The 13,747-nt window shown below is 42.8% G+C and overlaps 1 protein-coding gene across 11 annotated transcripts in view; it reads left to right on the top strand.

The window, feature by feature from the left end:
• Positions 1-13,747, top strand: part of adgrl3.1 (adhesion G protein-coupled receptor L3.1) — a 132,475-nt gene that overhangs the window by 115,252 nt on the left and 3,476 nt on the right. For 3 of the 11 annotated variants that reach the window (XM_037107821.1, XM_037107829.1, XM_037107813.1), the window contains 8 exons: positions 592-658; positions 2,709-2,800; positions 6,228-6,396; positions 7,831-8,010; positions 8,753-8,846; positions 11,578-11,706; positions 12,515-12,532; positions 13,204-13,506. In XM_037107821.1, coding sequence (XP_036963716.1) covers positions 592-658; positions 2,709-2,800; positions 6,228-6,396; positions 7,831-8,010; positions 8,753-8,846; positions 11,578-11,706; positions 12,515-12,532; positions 13,204-13,506 — 1,052 coding nt within the window. The remainder of the gene's footprint in view (positions 1-591; positions 659-2,708; positions 2,801-6,227; positions 6,397-7,830; positions 8,011-8,752; positions 8,847-11,577; positions 11,707-12,514; positions 12,533-13,203; positions 13,507-13,747) is intronic. The other 8 variants (XM_037107893.1, XM_037107886.1, XM_037107836.1 and 5 more) reach the window with 7 other exon arrangements.

Here is a 13,747-nt window from a genome sequence, read left to right as displayed (position 1 = left end):
TGTCCCTCCTCTGTCCTTTAACCTCACCACAGCCATTCCCAGACTCCATAAATAGAGCAGTATGAGGGCTGCATCCATAAGTCAGTATTCAAATGAACACAGTCGTGTCATTTTTCCATGCCCTAAGGGGGAAGTAAGGGTTTATTTATCACAGGTGCTCATCCCTCGCTGTCTCCCCCTCTGTGTGTGATGTATGTTTGAGGTCCGCGTGAAGTCTATTTCCTTCACCCTGCCACACCTCCCTCACTGTTCTCCATCTCTTTCGCATTTTCGCCCTACCCAATTCCTTTTGTCCTCCCTTTGTCAGGATGCATTTGATGTACTGTATGTCATGTAATGTATGTGTAATTTTTACCTCCTTGTGTGTGTGTGTGTGTGTATGTGTGTGTGTGTAACCATGATGCATGTCCTGTCCTCTGATGTATATCCTTTGCTACCCCACATCCATCTGAGACTGAAGCATGTTTTTAATCCCTGTGCATCTCTCCTCTCCTGTTCTTCTTCACTCTGTTTCTCATGCGTGATGTCTTTCTCCCTCGTCCTCTTTACGCTCTCTCTCCTTTCTCTCCTGCTTTCTCTTTGTCTCTTTAGGTGCTGGCTGCGATTGGACACCTACTTCATCTGGAGCTTTATAGGCCCCGCCACGCTCATCATTATGGTAAGATACACGTGCATGCATGCTCACTCAGACTTGACATAGCATTACATGTCACAGGGGTCGACTGGCTGTCAGGTGTTCGTGCAGGAACGACGTGTATCAGTTTTGATAAGTCTAGTCAGAAATGAAAACCAAGAGGTTTCCTGAGCCCATTGTTGTCTAAGTTTACACTGTGGAATTAAGTCCATCCCACATATTTTTCACATCTGCATTGGCACATCTGCCAATAATAGCATTAAAGTCCACAGCTGTGTTGGAGGTGTGTCACGATCAAGTATAGCAACTCATTAATTAAAAATTCCCACAATAGTCCAAGCATAAAATATCCTCAGTCCTTCTTATAACACCAAAAAAGAAAGCATTTTATTATTTTTATTTTTAATATCTACACAAGACATAACCTCAGTCCAATGCAAATTAATGCACACTGAGATCCATAAAGGTGCATTATTTCAGAGCAAGTCACTTTGATCAAATTGATACTACTGATAATCAGTTGGGAGCAGCATATCATAAGAGGAATCGCTAACTGCTGCCAACAGTAACTGCCAGTAGCTATTTAGCTCAGCTAGCTGTGCAACTAGCGCTCCCATTAGCTGTCTCTGCCTGCATTAGGCACTCAGAAGCACCAGGGAAGTTTTGGTGTTGCTTGCTATCAGACTATGACCTTTTGAGCTAAAAAGTGGCTAGGAGCTAGCTAGTTAGCATACTAGCTTAAGTAGACATCTCTGCAACAAAATACATAGACGTCTTTGACATACGATCTAAACTGTGTCTAGTAAAGATAATTGTGGTAAACCTGTGAATGTTTAAAGTAACACTTTTCAATATTGCTCATTTGATTGCACTCTGAATTCATCCATGTAAAAATGTGTAAAATATGTTGAATATAACAAAACATAAACATAAACCAAACCATGTTTCCGTTATGTTCTAAACACCTATGAAGATTAGTGCGCTGACATATGGAAAAAGTCAGCAATTTTTTTTTCAAGCTAATGCTGAGATAGAGCACAAAATGACTGGCAGCTGCAGATTTTTTTAATGAAAAAGCTGCGGTTACTCAACCAATCAGACATGTTCAGCCTATAAGCCAAAGTTCCTGTTTCCCTCCCCCAGCAGAGACTTTAAGGTTGGGTAAAATAATGTTCCCAGAACTAAATTCCGACCCTGGTGCCAGCCGATCCACCAGTGGTTACCAGTCTCAAGGGAAAGTTGTGGTGGACATGTGGCTGCAGAGTATAAACCCCAGATAACAACTCAAAACAAACAAAGTTATGGTAGCTCTTAAGTACTTGATGATCCAGGCACTGTACTCCTTCCTGGGCTTGCTAATTCATCACAATGCAGCACCAATTACACAGTATAAAGGGAAACACAGTCAATGAACAACGTCAATGAGTGGAACTATGGTGAGGAGCCATACCTTGAACAACAGAGGTGGAAATAGAGTTAGACAACCAGGCACAATGGAAAAAGAAAAAAAACATTAAGAGAGGTGTTTGGGAAGGAGAGAATGGTGTTTCTTAATTAGGTGAATGTCAGCATGAACACTGATGCTCTGCACTCATTTAAGAAATGTCAGGCAGGCTATCAGTGATCTAACTGGGGCAGTGAGTGGGAGTGGTGCAGGTGGGACCTGCTCTGTTATGACTCCGTGCCCACTGGTAACAAATACAGCCTCGGAAACCCGGTACAACAGACCAGACAGTCATTATTAAGCCACCCTATCTGTGCATTACCAGGCCAATAGAACACACAGCATCTGTGAGAATTGGATTTCTATTGTAACAATGATCCTCAATGGGTGTAATGACTGCTGTATTCTCCCTGTTGCTCAAGCAGCTATATTTTAAGCACATAAAGGGCTGTTGATTGTGGGCTGATACTGTGTCCCCAAGCCAATTACTGCTGGAAGGGAAAATGAAATGATATGCACTGTGTGCGAGTGAATTGTTGTGGTGACATTGTGTCTTTAATTAGGCTTGTTGCTGCAGAATATTAACTTGTATATGGGTGTGTGTGTGTGTGTCCGTGTGTCTTGTTTCAGCTGAATGTAATCTTCCTCGGTATCGCTCTTTATAAGATGTTCCATCATACGGCCATTCTCAAACCAGACTCTGGATGTCTGGACAACATCAAGTAAGTACATGTGCGCATACAGTCGCTGCCATCACAACGGCACGCCCGGTTCTGAAAGCAAGCGTGATTATGGTCGCCTGCGTGTGCAGAGTTAAGTTTAAGGAATAAGTCAGCCCGATGGGAAACGCACTGATTTGTTTTCTTTTAGAGAGTTAAATCAGAAGATTGATGGCACTCTCATGACTGTCTGTTTGCTGTGCAGCTTAGCCCAACAGCCTGTTGGCTGAGCTTAGCAAAAATGAAATACTCTCTCAGAATTCTGAGTTTAAAGTCAGAATTCACATAGAAAATGCAAGTTGTAGTGTAGCTTCTATAATCTAAACAAGAAAAACAGATTTTTTAAAAGAAAATGAATAATGAATGACATAACACGCGCTAACAAGGAGCTTTAGATTGGCCAGGTTAGCCGATTCCAGTCCTCGTGCTAAGCTAAGATAAAGGGCTGCATGCTTCAACTACACTCACCTTCCAGACTTCAGAGTGGGTAAAGTTTATTTCCCAAATGTCGCACCATGTCCATCAGCCTCTTGGTGAGTTAACAGGTCACATGAAAGCGTTTGACCTTCATCTTACATCATTTTCAGACCCATCTCATTGAATTTATGTTATTCCCAGTCATGTCATTATTACTCATATCACCCTCGGAGAATGTCACTGAAATATGACTTCATTTCCACTGAGCATTGAAATGCTGTCTACTAGGCTAACTAGTCAGGATTGTGTTATGGTGTCATTTTAATGCAGCTACAGACAAAAGGCTCAGTCTAATTCAAACAATATGCCATGGCTCGGAGCTCAGCGCCTTGCTGAGGTGCGGCTCAGAATTTATAATGTAAAACACAAAACGGCTCACTCGCGTGATTTATCATTTAAATATTACTGCCAATGTATCTTTGATGACAGTTTTGGTTTTTTTTTTTTAACCGGTTTTAAGTCGGTTTTCGAGTGGGGAGTGTTTCAGACATGAGGACGAAAAGCCAGCTGATCTCTTCACAGGATTGTAATCAAAGGGTCTGATGAAAGATGTAAATCAAAGAAGGATTTAGAATTATGATGCTTTCGGATGTTTCTTTCCCCTCCGTTTTAATCACTTTCCTTCTTGCTTCCAAGCGTACGGAGGGACTGAATAGATTTTAATCTATTTCACTTCATAAGTCACGTCTTACAGTGGTTCATTTACTTGTTAATCATCATCATGTCCTTTTTGTCTTATTATTATTCTTCCTTTTGTTTTCTTTGCCATCACAAGTTGTCTTTGTTGTGGATTGGCTCTGGTAAGGCGGCTCTCCAATCACGATGCCTTTTGTCTGCGGAGACATTTTGATTGGTTTGCTTGTTGTCCTGTTTGTCCGTAGAAATCTGCTGAGCGTCTATGCATATCCCTCAATTAACCATTAACCTGCCTTGTAAAATGGATTACTTGTTGATGTGTGATTTGTGAGCCCCTGTGACCTACAGACTTAATGTGCTGTTGAAATATTAGAATGGTGAGATGTGAATGAGGGGAAACAGAGCTGGGAGAGAAACCATGACTCAAGGGAGCACTGGAGGAAGAGGTGGAATGAAGGGATGGAAAAAAAAGAGGGATGAGTGTACCCTTTATTGAAGAGGGTCGTCAGACGAGCTTTATTGGAGGTTCTGTCTCGCCTGAATGGTGCCACAGAGGGCAACATCGAATCAATCACCTCAGTCTCACTCACTTACTCTCCTCCTCTTTCTCGCTTCCTTCCTCCTGACTCCCCTAATATCTCCCCCTCTCTGTATTTTCTCTCTCCCCTTCCCTTCCCTTACCTCATTTCTTCGTCTCCATCCCTCACATGAGAGGTGATCACTGCCCAGTCAGCCAATCAAATTAACAGCCATCTTCGCGGCTGTGGCAGACCCCGAAACTGTGACCTTTAGTGGGAAATGTCATTTATAATGGCAGTAATGTCCCTCTACTTACTGCCCACACTCACGCACGCGCGCTCAGTGGAGGACTCGCAATGCATACACATGCCTCGACGCGACCAACTTCCCCTGACATTTGGCCTTGATGACGCTCTTCTGCATGGGCTTTATTTAAAATGGAGGTTCACAGCCTTGAAAGCTTTTATTAGATCTAATTCCATTAAATTCTTATAGTCACAAGTGCACTAACAGACTTCAGTGTCCACTCTTGCCTGTGAAAACGTCTTTCACGCCGTGCCCAAGTGCGCGGGGCAGAGTGAGCGCCGGAGTTTGGATGTAACTTCGGGGGAAGAAAAGTCTCGACTGCTTGACTTTCTCGAGACAAGTGGCTGACGTCAGCCGGCTTATAACCTCCACTCCCTCTCTTGAGACGGTATCTAAGCGAGCAAATCCACTCTCGCTCTATTCGCTCACTCTTTTCCGTAAGATTATAACTCTTTTAGGCAAAAAAAAAGAAATGAAAACCTCCCACTGTTTTCTCCATCCCACTCCCACAGCGTTGGGATTCTGAATGAACCCTCTCTAACCCTTTTTTCCCTCCTCGCGGTCCCACGTGCGTCAAACTTGCCTGAATAGCTTTTCTCTGATCTAGGGAATGAGACAAGAGTCTTATCGCACTGACAATGAAACCAACATTATAGACCGTACATTGTATGTCACACGGTCAAGGTTATGAAAGTTTGGATTTTCCATGAGCTTTTTCTTTTGTTTTAGTTTCAGATGTCGCATTAGTTTGCTGCAGTTTGCTTTCAGAGTGCATTTCATACGCTGTAAAATCTGACAAAGTGACTTTACATCAAAAAAATTAAAAAATAAAACATTTTATTTACAACTTATTTTAAGTTGTTACAACTTTTCAGCTCATACAACTTAGAACCGTTTTTCATACTATTTTACTTTGTTTTGTAAGTGGACACATTTCTAGCTTCAAACTCTACTGGGGACCTTATTCCTTTCTATGTATGGCTTGTTTATTCAATTGTGGAAATACATAGTATATCAAATAATATTTGTATGATACCTTATGCATGTAGTAAGAAATAATACATAGTGCACCTTTACAGTTAACAGTCACCATGGGATCACCATGTTGCAAAATGGAAGTACATGAACCTAAAATGAATCTATCTTTATTTTATTTCTGTTTTACTTTGCCTGGTAACTAGACCAATATTGTTTCACTGCAGGTTTAAGTTTTATTACAGATGGTATTTCTAATTCAGTTTTAGTCTTATTTCAGTTATTTCACTGCCTAGTTTTGTATTAGTTTACAGTAAGATTTGAAGCTTGATTTTATCTTACGAAGTCAGGAAAACAACTACCTCATGATTGCCAAGTAATGTAGACTATTACATCAAAGTAATTCAAGATAAAATGTCTTTACATATTTAGTTTACTTCATTTGTTTTAAGTAAAGTCCCTTTGTCAGATTGTATATTGTGCAGTGATTAATTAAGCATTACTCCCTTCTCTGTAGGTCCTGGGTGATCGGGGCCATCGCCCTGCTGTGTCTGCTGGGCCTCACCTGGGCTTTCGGCCTGATGTACATCAACGAGAGCACCGTCATCATGGCCTACCTTTTCACTATCTTCAACTCCCTGCAGGGCATGTTCATCTTCATCTTCCACTGCATACTGCAGAAGAAGGTGAGGCAGACGAACCGAGACAAAGCCGGACAGAAATAGACAGACAGCGTGACGGGCAGACAAACACAATCTCACACAGACACACGCACACGCATGCTAGCACTGATCAGCAGGGACACCGAAAATATCTGCCGAGCTGTCACAGGTTTGATTGGTCATTCAATAACCCTACTGGCTGCTCAACTCGCTCACTTTTTTTTTATTCCCACCACCTCCCACAGCAGGTAACAAACCAAGCTGCTAGTCTTACAAAGTTTCTGTCTTACCCCGACAGAAAAGGCAGTTTTTCATCCTCGGGCGGGGTCATCAGGCCTGAAATAGCTTGTGTTCGAGACTGTGATAATATTTTTGCTCGTATTGTTTTATATCTTGAACACACGCAGCGAGCATACAGCGTCTGTTTTTCTGTCTAAGTGGCCGAGGTCACGATGATCTCTGTGATTTAATGCCTCAACACAGTTCCGTTCGCAAGCCCTTTAGATGTGTTTTGGGTTTCGGCTGGCCTCAAGGATTAGACGCGTTTTGTGAGCACATATGTTCCACTTTTCATATTTGCATTACATGAATGGCTCCCAGGAAGAGCCTACACATCCAAGGATATTTTTACAAAGTCTCCCACACGCTGTCAGTGCCTGGGAGTGCAGAAGAGGAGTAGGATCTGGAAAGAAAAAATTCATCAAATGCTTAATACACTCTTCTGGCTGCAGTCCCGTAGAGAGGTTTCAGTTTTAAGTGTACAACCGGTATACAAGGGCTGTGTGTGTGTGCGTGCGTGCGTGTGTGTGTGTGTGTGCGCGCGCGTGTATGTGAGTGGACTTAGGTATGTGTTAGGCCACGGGATCAGGTATCCTGAGAGATGTGTCCTCAGAAACAGCGCTGAGGTTTTCCTTGGCTGCGGCCCAAAACATGGTTTCTCCCAAGATGCATGGAGCAACTCACCACACAGCTGTTCAAACAGAGCATGTGGCAATACACGTCTGCAAGTCCAACAAGCTTGTTAAAAAGCAATTACAGTCCTATTTGTTCTAACTTGATTGGGATCTAAATGCAGATGTTCTGTGTGTACAAGTGCATCATATGTCTCCCGGAGGAGTGTGTCCGTTTCAGATGGATGTGTGGCAGCAATAACATCGGGGTGGATGCTGATGGGGGGGAAAGTTTATGAAGTTAATCCTTTAATGTCTAAATTTTTATGGAGTTAGTGTTTGCACAAGGAATTTGAGTAGAGGAAGAAGTTAGCGGGGACACTCTATCACGTTAAGCCCTTCCACTCTGTTCCTTTTCGGAGTATGTCATCCTAAAAATATGCCTCAATATGTGCTCCTGAAAGTGGAACATCAGTCAATTCCCCCTCCTTCATGTGTTTTATATATGTACGTTGTGTGTGTGTGTGTGCGCGTGTGTACGTAACCCTCTCCGTCTCCCGCCGCCCAGGTGCGTAAAGAGTACGGCAAGTGTCTCCGCACTCACTGCTGCAGCGGCAAGAGCGTGGAGACGTCCATCTCCTCCTCCAGTAAGACCACAACGTCACGGACCCCCGGCCGCTACTCCACAGGCTCACAGGTGAGCTTACCTGCCTGCACACCTGGACGCTACAGCACAGCAGACTCTCAGGTGAGGCCGGAGCACGCCATGAGGGTTTTGGGCTATCGCTGAGCACTTTCAACTTAAATTTGAAGGTCCCATTGTGTAGATATGCAGAGCTGACCAATCAGAGCAGACTTTTTTGGGGTGGGGGGGCTTAAAGAGACAGGAACTGAAAAAGAGCATTCAGACAGAGGGTGAACAGTGGTGTCGCAGGAACAGACAGTGGTAGAAAAATGCTGTGTCTTTTGAACATCAAATCATGTAAACACTGTATCAGTGACAACCCACAAATAAAAAGCATGAACTGAGGAACGAGCATAAAACGGGACCTTTGATGTGACAAGCAGAATATTTTATATAGCATGTGCAGACTTGAAATGTGGATTTTGTGTTGAAAGTGAGATAGCCCAAACCCTGACATACACCTTCAGATATTGATGCTGACACACAGGCCGATGGAGTATAAATGGCATTGACGGGTGATTATTTCTCCCCACCTGCTTCTCCCTCACCGGTCGTTGCTTTTGCCTTTTCCTTTACTGCCTCTCCTGCACTAATTTGCCCTCCTTTTGCACACCACACCGCCATATATTATGTTCCTTACCATAATTATTTCCCCTATTTTGTCGTCCCGTCCCTCGACATGCCCCCGTCCCTTCCCTTTATTTCCTTTTCCCCCTTCATCACCGCCACTCCTCCGTCTCTGTCCACACCGTCTCTCCCTCATTTTCCCTCTCTTTCTCTCTCGCCTCTCCTCTCCTGTGTATAGAGTCGTATCAGGCGGATGTGGAATGACACTGTGAGGAAACAGGAGTCTTCCTTCATCACTGGAGACATCAACAGCTCCGCCACGCTCAACAGAGGTAACCACAGGATACCTACCATTTGCATCCTCATCACTGTCACCATATCTACTTTATTAACAGCGGGAGGCTCAGACGGCATACGCTGTCATTTAGTAAAGTGGTAGGAGTCCAAACTTCTGATAATGGTGCCGTGTTCTCGTAGAGAGGAAGATTAGCAGAGTGGAGTGTAAATATCACTTACTACTTTCGCACTGCTTCAAAGGACGACATTAAGAGTTATGAGCGGACTCTTGTCGAAACTGAAGCTTCAACCGGTTTGCGGTCCCTTTGTAAATCTACAGAGTGTAGAGCCGGCCGTGTTACTGAGGGCTCCTATACCGCTTTAGATGATAGTCATCTTTTGAAGCATGTGAGGGGAATAAATCCTTTAAGTTAAAGTATGTGCGCAAGTTTTTAGCTGAGCACCCGCGGTCCCCTCATTATCATACGATAACGTATGCAGAGTTGCTCCAGATAAACGCTTTATTATTAGCTGAACGCAGTTGCACGTCACTTCAGGTAAAGTCACTGCCTCTAAAACAGCACTAGAAATGTTTGTTCTGCAGCGCTCTTCACCAGAGAATCTATACGTTCTGACTAGCTCATCTCATTATGTGAAGGCTGCTGTCGTTCCCGAGCTTTTAAAGGAACATTAGTGCCCAGGTCACTGTATCCACAATGTATTCTGAGCTGTCCCTTCAGAGTTAGCCGCTGTAAGAATGGACTCCGTGGGTATAGCTGTCTGAAGCCGAGGGTAATGAGGACATAGACACCAAAACGGCCAGACATTCTGACACACACACATACTGCGGAATGCACTCGAATGCGCACACACACACACACACACACACACACACACACACACACACACACACACACACACACACACTGCCATTTGTTAGTCTCCGAGTAGAGGTGTGGCCCTCACTTCCTTCAGGCCACTAATAAGCTGTTAGCATGACAGATTGATGCTAAAGCAGACACGGTGTGTGTCAGCGCCTGAATTATCACACACTTAGTGAGGCAGGGCTTAAGACACCCCCACCTCCTCCCTCCCTCCCGCACACTTAAAAGTGTGCTGCAGAGAGCGACTTAGCCAGTAGATTTCAAACGACTACACACTGTGGCTTAGAGAATAAGGAAGGGGTGGAATAAATTGGATATTCTGATAGGAGACCGACATGTTGAACTTTGAGGAGAGGGAATAGGAGATATGAATGTGGTCATTTTAATTTTTAAGTGCATTTTAAGACGTTAACATGTCTAATATTTTTTTTTTTTTCTGTCCGTTTTTCTTTTTGTCAAGTGGGGACTATGGGTGCAAATTAGCTGTGTGGTCACACTAACATTTATTTATTATTCTTTCTTTCACCAACTAAAAAAAAAATATATTGAGTGGTGGGAATCCAAAAGGATTGTTTTGTGCCCACTTGATTTTTTTTTTTTTAAATAAACAATTTCAAAACTCTGCATCTGCCAATGGGCCATCACAAAAAAAGGCATACTTATGTTAATTGCACTCCAAAAGAGACCTGATGCCTCTGCAATTAGGTGGGGGATTAAAATTGAGGGGGGAAAAGTGCATGTATACGTATCAGCATTGGCAGTTGGCCAAAATTATTTTGGGGGAAAAAAATCAGCATATTCTGTATCAGCAAAGATCCATTATGATGCAAAAAAAACCTTTTTTGTTAATAGAGAATCTACGCTGATGCCCAGAAAATGATTCATTATTCGGCCATGTTCCACTGTCTCCATTATTTCTTATTTATTCTACCTGGAACTCCATTCTGTCAGCCAAGTTCAGGCTGCTGGCCAGCTTCTCCTCTCTGAAATAGTACAAGTTAAATGTTTAATAACACGAACTGAAACCTCAAACCTTTAGGCTTAGGAGGTAGATGAGTAAAAAGTGGTATGTTCTTTTAGCTACACGCCTGTTCCTCTTAGCTAACAAAAAAAAAAAAAAAAAAAAGGCACCACAAATATCCATCTAACTTGTGTTTGTCAGCTACATGAAATACTAAGTACCATAGGCATTGTGCTGGAGTTAGTGCGCTTGACACAGTGTAGAGTACCACACAGGGATGAATGCATAGGAGCTGTCATGTTCATTCGTCTTCTGTTTTTTTTTGTTTTTTTTTTGTTTGTTTTTCTCTGCAGTGTGTTTATGTGCACAAGATTTGTCTCCCACCTAGGGGTGAAAATGCACTGAGAACACCTTTTTTTTGTGGCCCCCCATTAACTATCCTGTAGTCATGCTACTCTGCTCAAGCGTATTGAACTGCAGCACAATCTTCTACTCCAAGCTATGCTGCTGTCTCTTTGTCTTTCTTTCTCTCTCTCTCTCTCTCTCTCTCTCTCTCTGTCTCTCTCCCTGTCTCGTCCCCTCCCTCAGCCTGAGCGCAGTGGCTGCAAGAATGACTTGTCGAGCTTTTTCTTGGCTTTCACCTCGAACTATGTTTGCTTGTTTGATTTACTTGTCCTCTTCTCTCCCTCTTTCTTCCACACACTCACTTTCCATCTCACTCTCCCTTCTCCTCTCTCCTTCTCGCTTACTTCCACTCGGCGACGTCTACACGCTCTCTCCTTCACCCCTCTATCCCTGCCCCCCCTTTTTTTTCCTCCCCTTGAGTGCTTCTCTCCCCTTTCTCTCTCTTGACTTGGCTGTTGCTTCTCCTCTCTCTCTTCCTTCTCTCGACTTGGCTGTCTGCTCTTCCTCTCTCTCTCTCTCTCTATCTGTCTGTACCAGGAGCCATGGCTAATCATCTTATAACTAATGCTCTCCTTCGTCCCCATGGTACTAACAATCCTTATAACACTCTCCTCGGGGACTCGGCAGTCTATAACAACCCAGCTGTGGGCATGTACAACACCCAAGGTGTGCCTGATGTTCCTATTATAAGCACATAACATTAGGAAAGTTAGCAGTAGACTTTAAATTCAATTTATTTTGCATGGTTATTTCATTTTAAAAATGTTTGCTACCGTGGTGCACTTTTTTTGGGGGGGATGCATATCTGATCTCACCTTATTATGGCTCCCAAGTGAGGCGATCAATCACACTGCAATAATCTCTCACAAAGGACACCCACTGGGCAGTTCTCGCAGCACATAAATGCAGAGAGGAAAATTCCGTTGATGATTTATCGAAACAGTATAACAAGATCACACGCTGATTTATTGTGTGCTATAGATGCATTGCTATACGTTGCCGGCTGCAGTTTTACTGTGTCTTTTATAAGCTACTTGGGAGCCATGAAATATTTTTGCACTATTTTGTGTTAATGTTGTATTTTACACAGTGTGTGCCTCATTGTTTGAATGTTATTTTGTATGTGTCAGTTGGGACTTGTGTATGACTTGTCTTAGTGCATGTCTACTGTTTCTAAACTGTGTTTTTAAATGTAAATGTGAGGGTTTTTTTTTTGGTGTTTTCACTATGTTAGATAAATAAGGAACCACATGATAGCTGCCAAGTTAACAATAAGGCCTTGAAAAGCAGATATTTGCTGCGCTGATTTAGATTTTTTTGAGAGGCAGGGTTTCTTTGTGAAACCCTTTATTTTTATTATCATGCCTCCAATTACTGTGCAACTGTTGATTTTGTAGATGGCGAAAGTTTCTTCTCTCGCAGTGTGAACTCACGACTGTTTCTTTTCTCCCTTCTCCCTCATGCTGTCCATTAGCACCTTACCGAGACACAAGTATGGGCTAAATTAATACTTCCATAATGTTAATTTCTTCTCTCTTTTCTTGCCTCAAAAGCACTCTGCCTAACAATTTTGCAGTCCAATCTACATCCAAACAGCAGTGTTGTTTGGCTGTCAGCCATGCCAAAGTCTTTTTTTTCCACAAGTCATTAATCAGTCCATGTACTAAAGTGGAGTTATTTGGTATTTCACACTTTTTCTAGAAAATGCTGTTAAAAAAATCCTCCCTTGGACACAATATATACTTACGTACAATATAAAAGAAGTGAAATATTGTGGATCAAATGTGCAAATTGACATTTGTGTTAGAATTGAGCTGCAATAGGTCTGCCCTTAAAATCACTTGTAATGTAATAACTTTAAGTATCACTTCAAAACATTTATCATATTTTGCAGCGAAGCTCTTAACACTGCTCTTTGTGTTGCTCTAGTGCTGGCAGTAATTGAGAAAAGAAAGTACTTCTGAGGTTTCTCTTAAATGAATTATGGATGCTTGAAGCATTTTTCTGTCCAAAAAAATATCAGTGTTACTTTTTAATCCTCAATTCACAGCACACACGATGATATCAAACAATAATTAAAATCTCTCTTCTGAGAAATCCACTTAGTTTATTTAACAATCCTAATAATTATTACTTTTTTAAAAATTAATTTCTGTTCCTCAGAGGGCATCCTGAACAACGCAAGAGACTCCAGTGTTATGGATACACTCCCGCTTAATGGTAACCATGCCAACAACTACAGCATGGCCAGCAGTGAGTACTTGAGCGACTGCGTCCAGATTCTGGACCGTAGCGGCGGCTACGGCACCCACGGCAACCACAAGGAGACGACCCTGGAGAAGAAGATCCTCAAGGAGCTGACCTCCAATTACATCCCGTCCTACCTCAACAACCACGAGCGGGCCACCACTGAGCGCAATCACAACCTGATGAACAAGCTGGTCAACAGCAGCATGGCCAATGGAGGTGACTGGTTTGACTGTCAAATGACACGTTTAGATAGTGCCACACTCTTGGTTTTAATCTCGATAGACACGCTACTGGGAAACCTCACAAATAGAGCTGAAATAGAGCAACTTCTATAAGGTGGGCTGCCTGACACTTTTTCTGGCTCATAATTTAACTAGAGTGGGTGTCTAACGCTAGGAACAGCATTCCATTTTTGGACATGCACATGTGCTGTAAATTAGTATGTTAAACCTCCAAT

This window comes from Acanthopagrus latus, chromosome 1, assembly GCF_904848185.1.
Source record: "Acanthopagrus latus isolate v.2019 chromosome 1, fAcaLat1.1, whole genome shotgun sequence".
Classification (NCBI taxonomy): Eukaryota; Metazoa; Chordata; class Actinopteri; order Spariformes; family Sparidae; genus Acanthopagrus; species Acanthopagrus latus.
The sequence above is the reverse complement of the archived record's forward strand: the minus strand, read 5'-3'. Positions and strand labels throughout refer to the sequence as shown.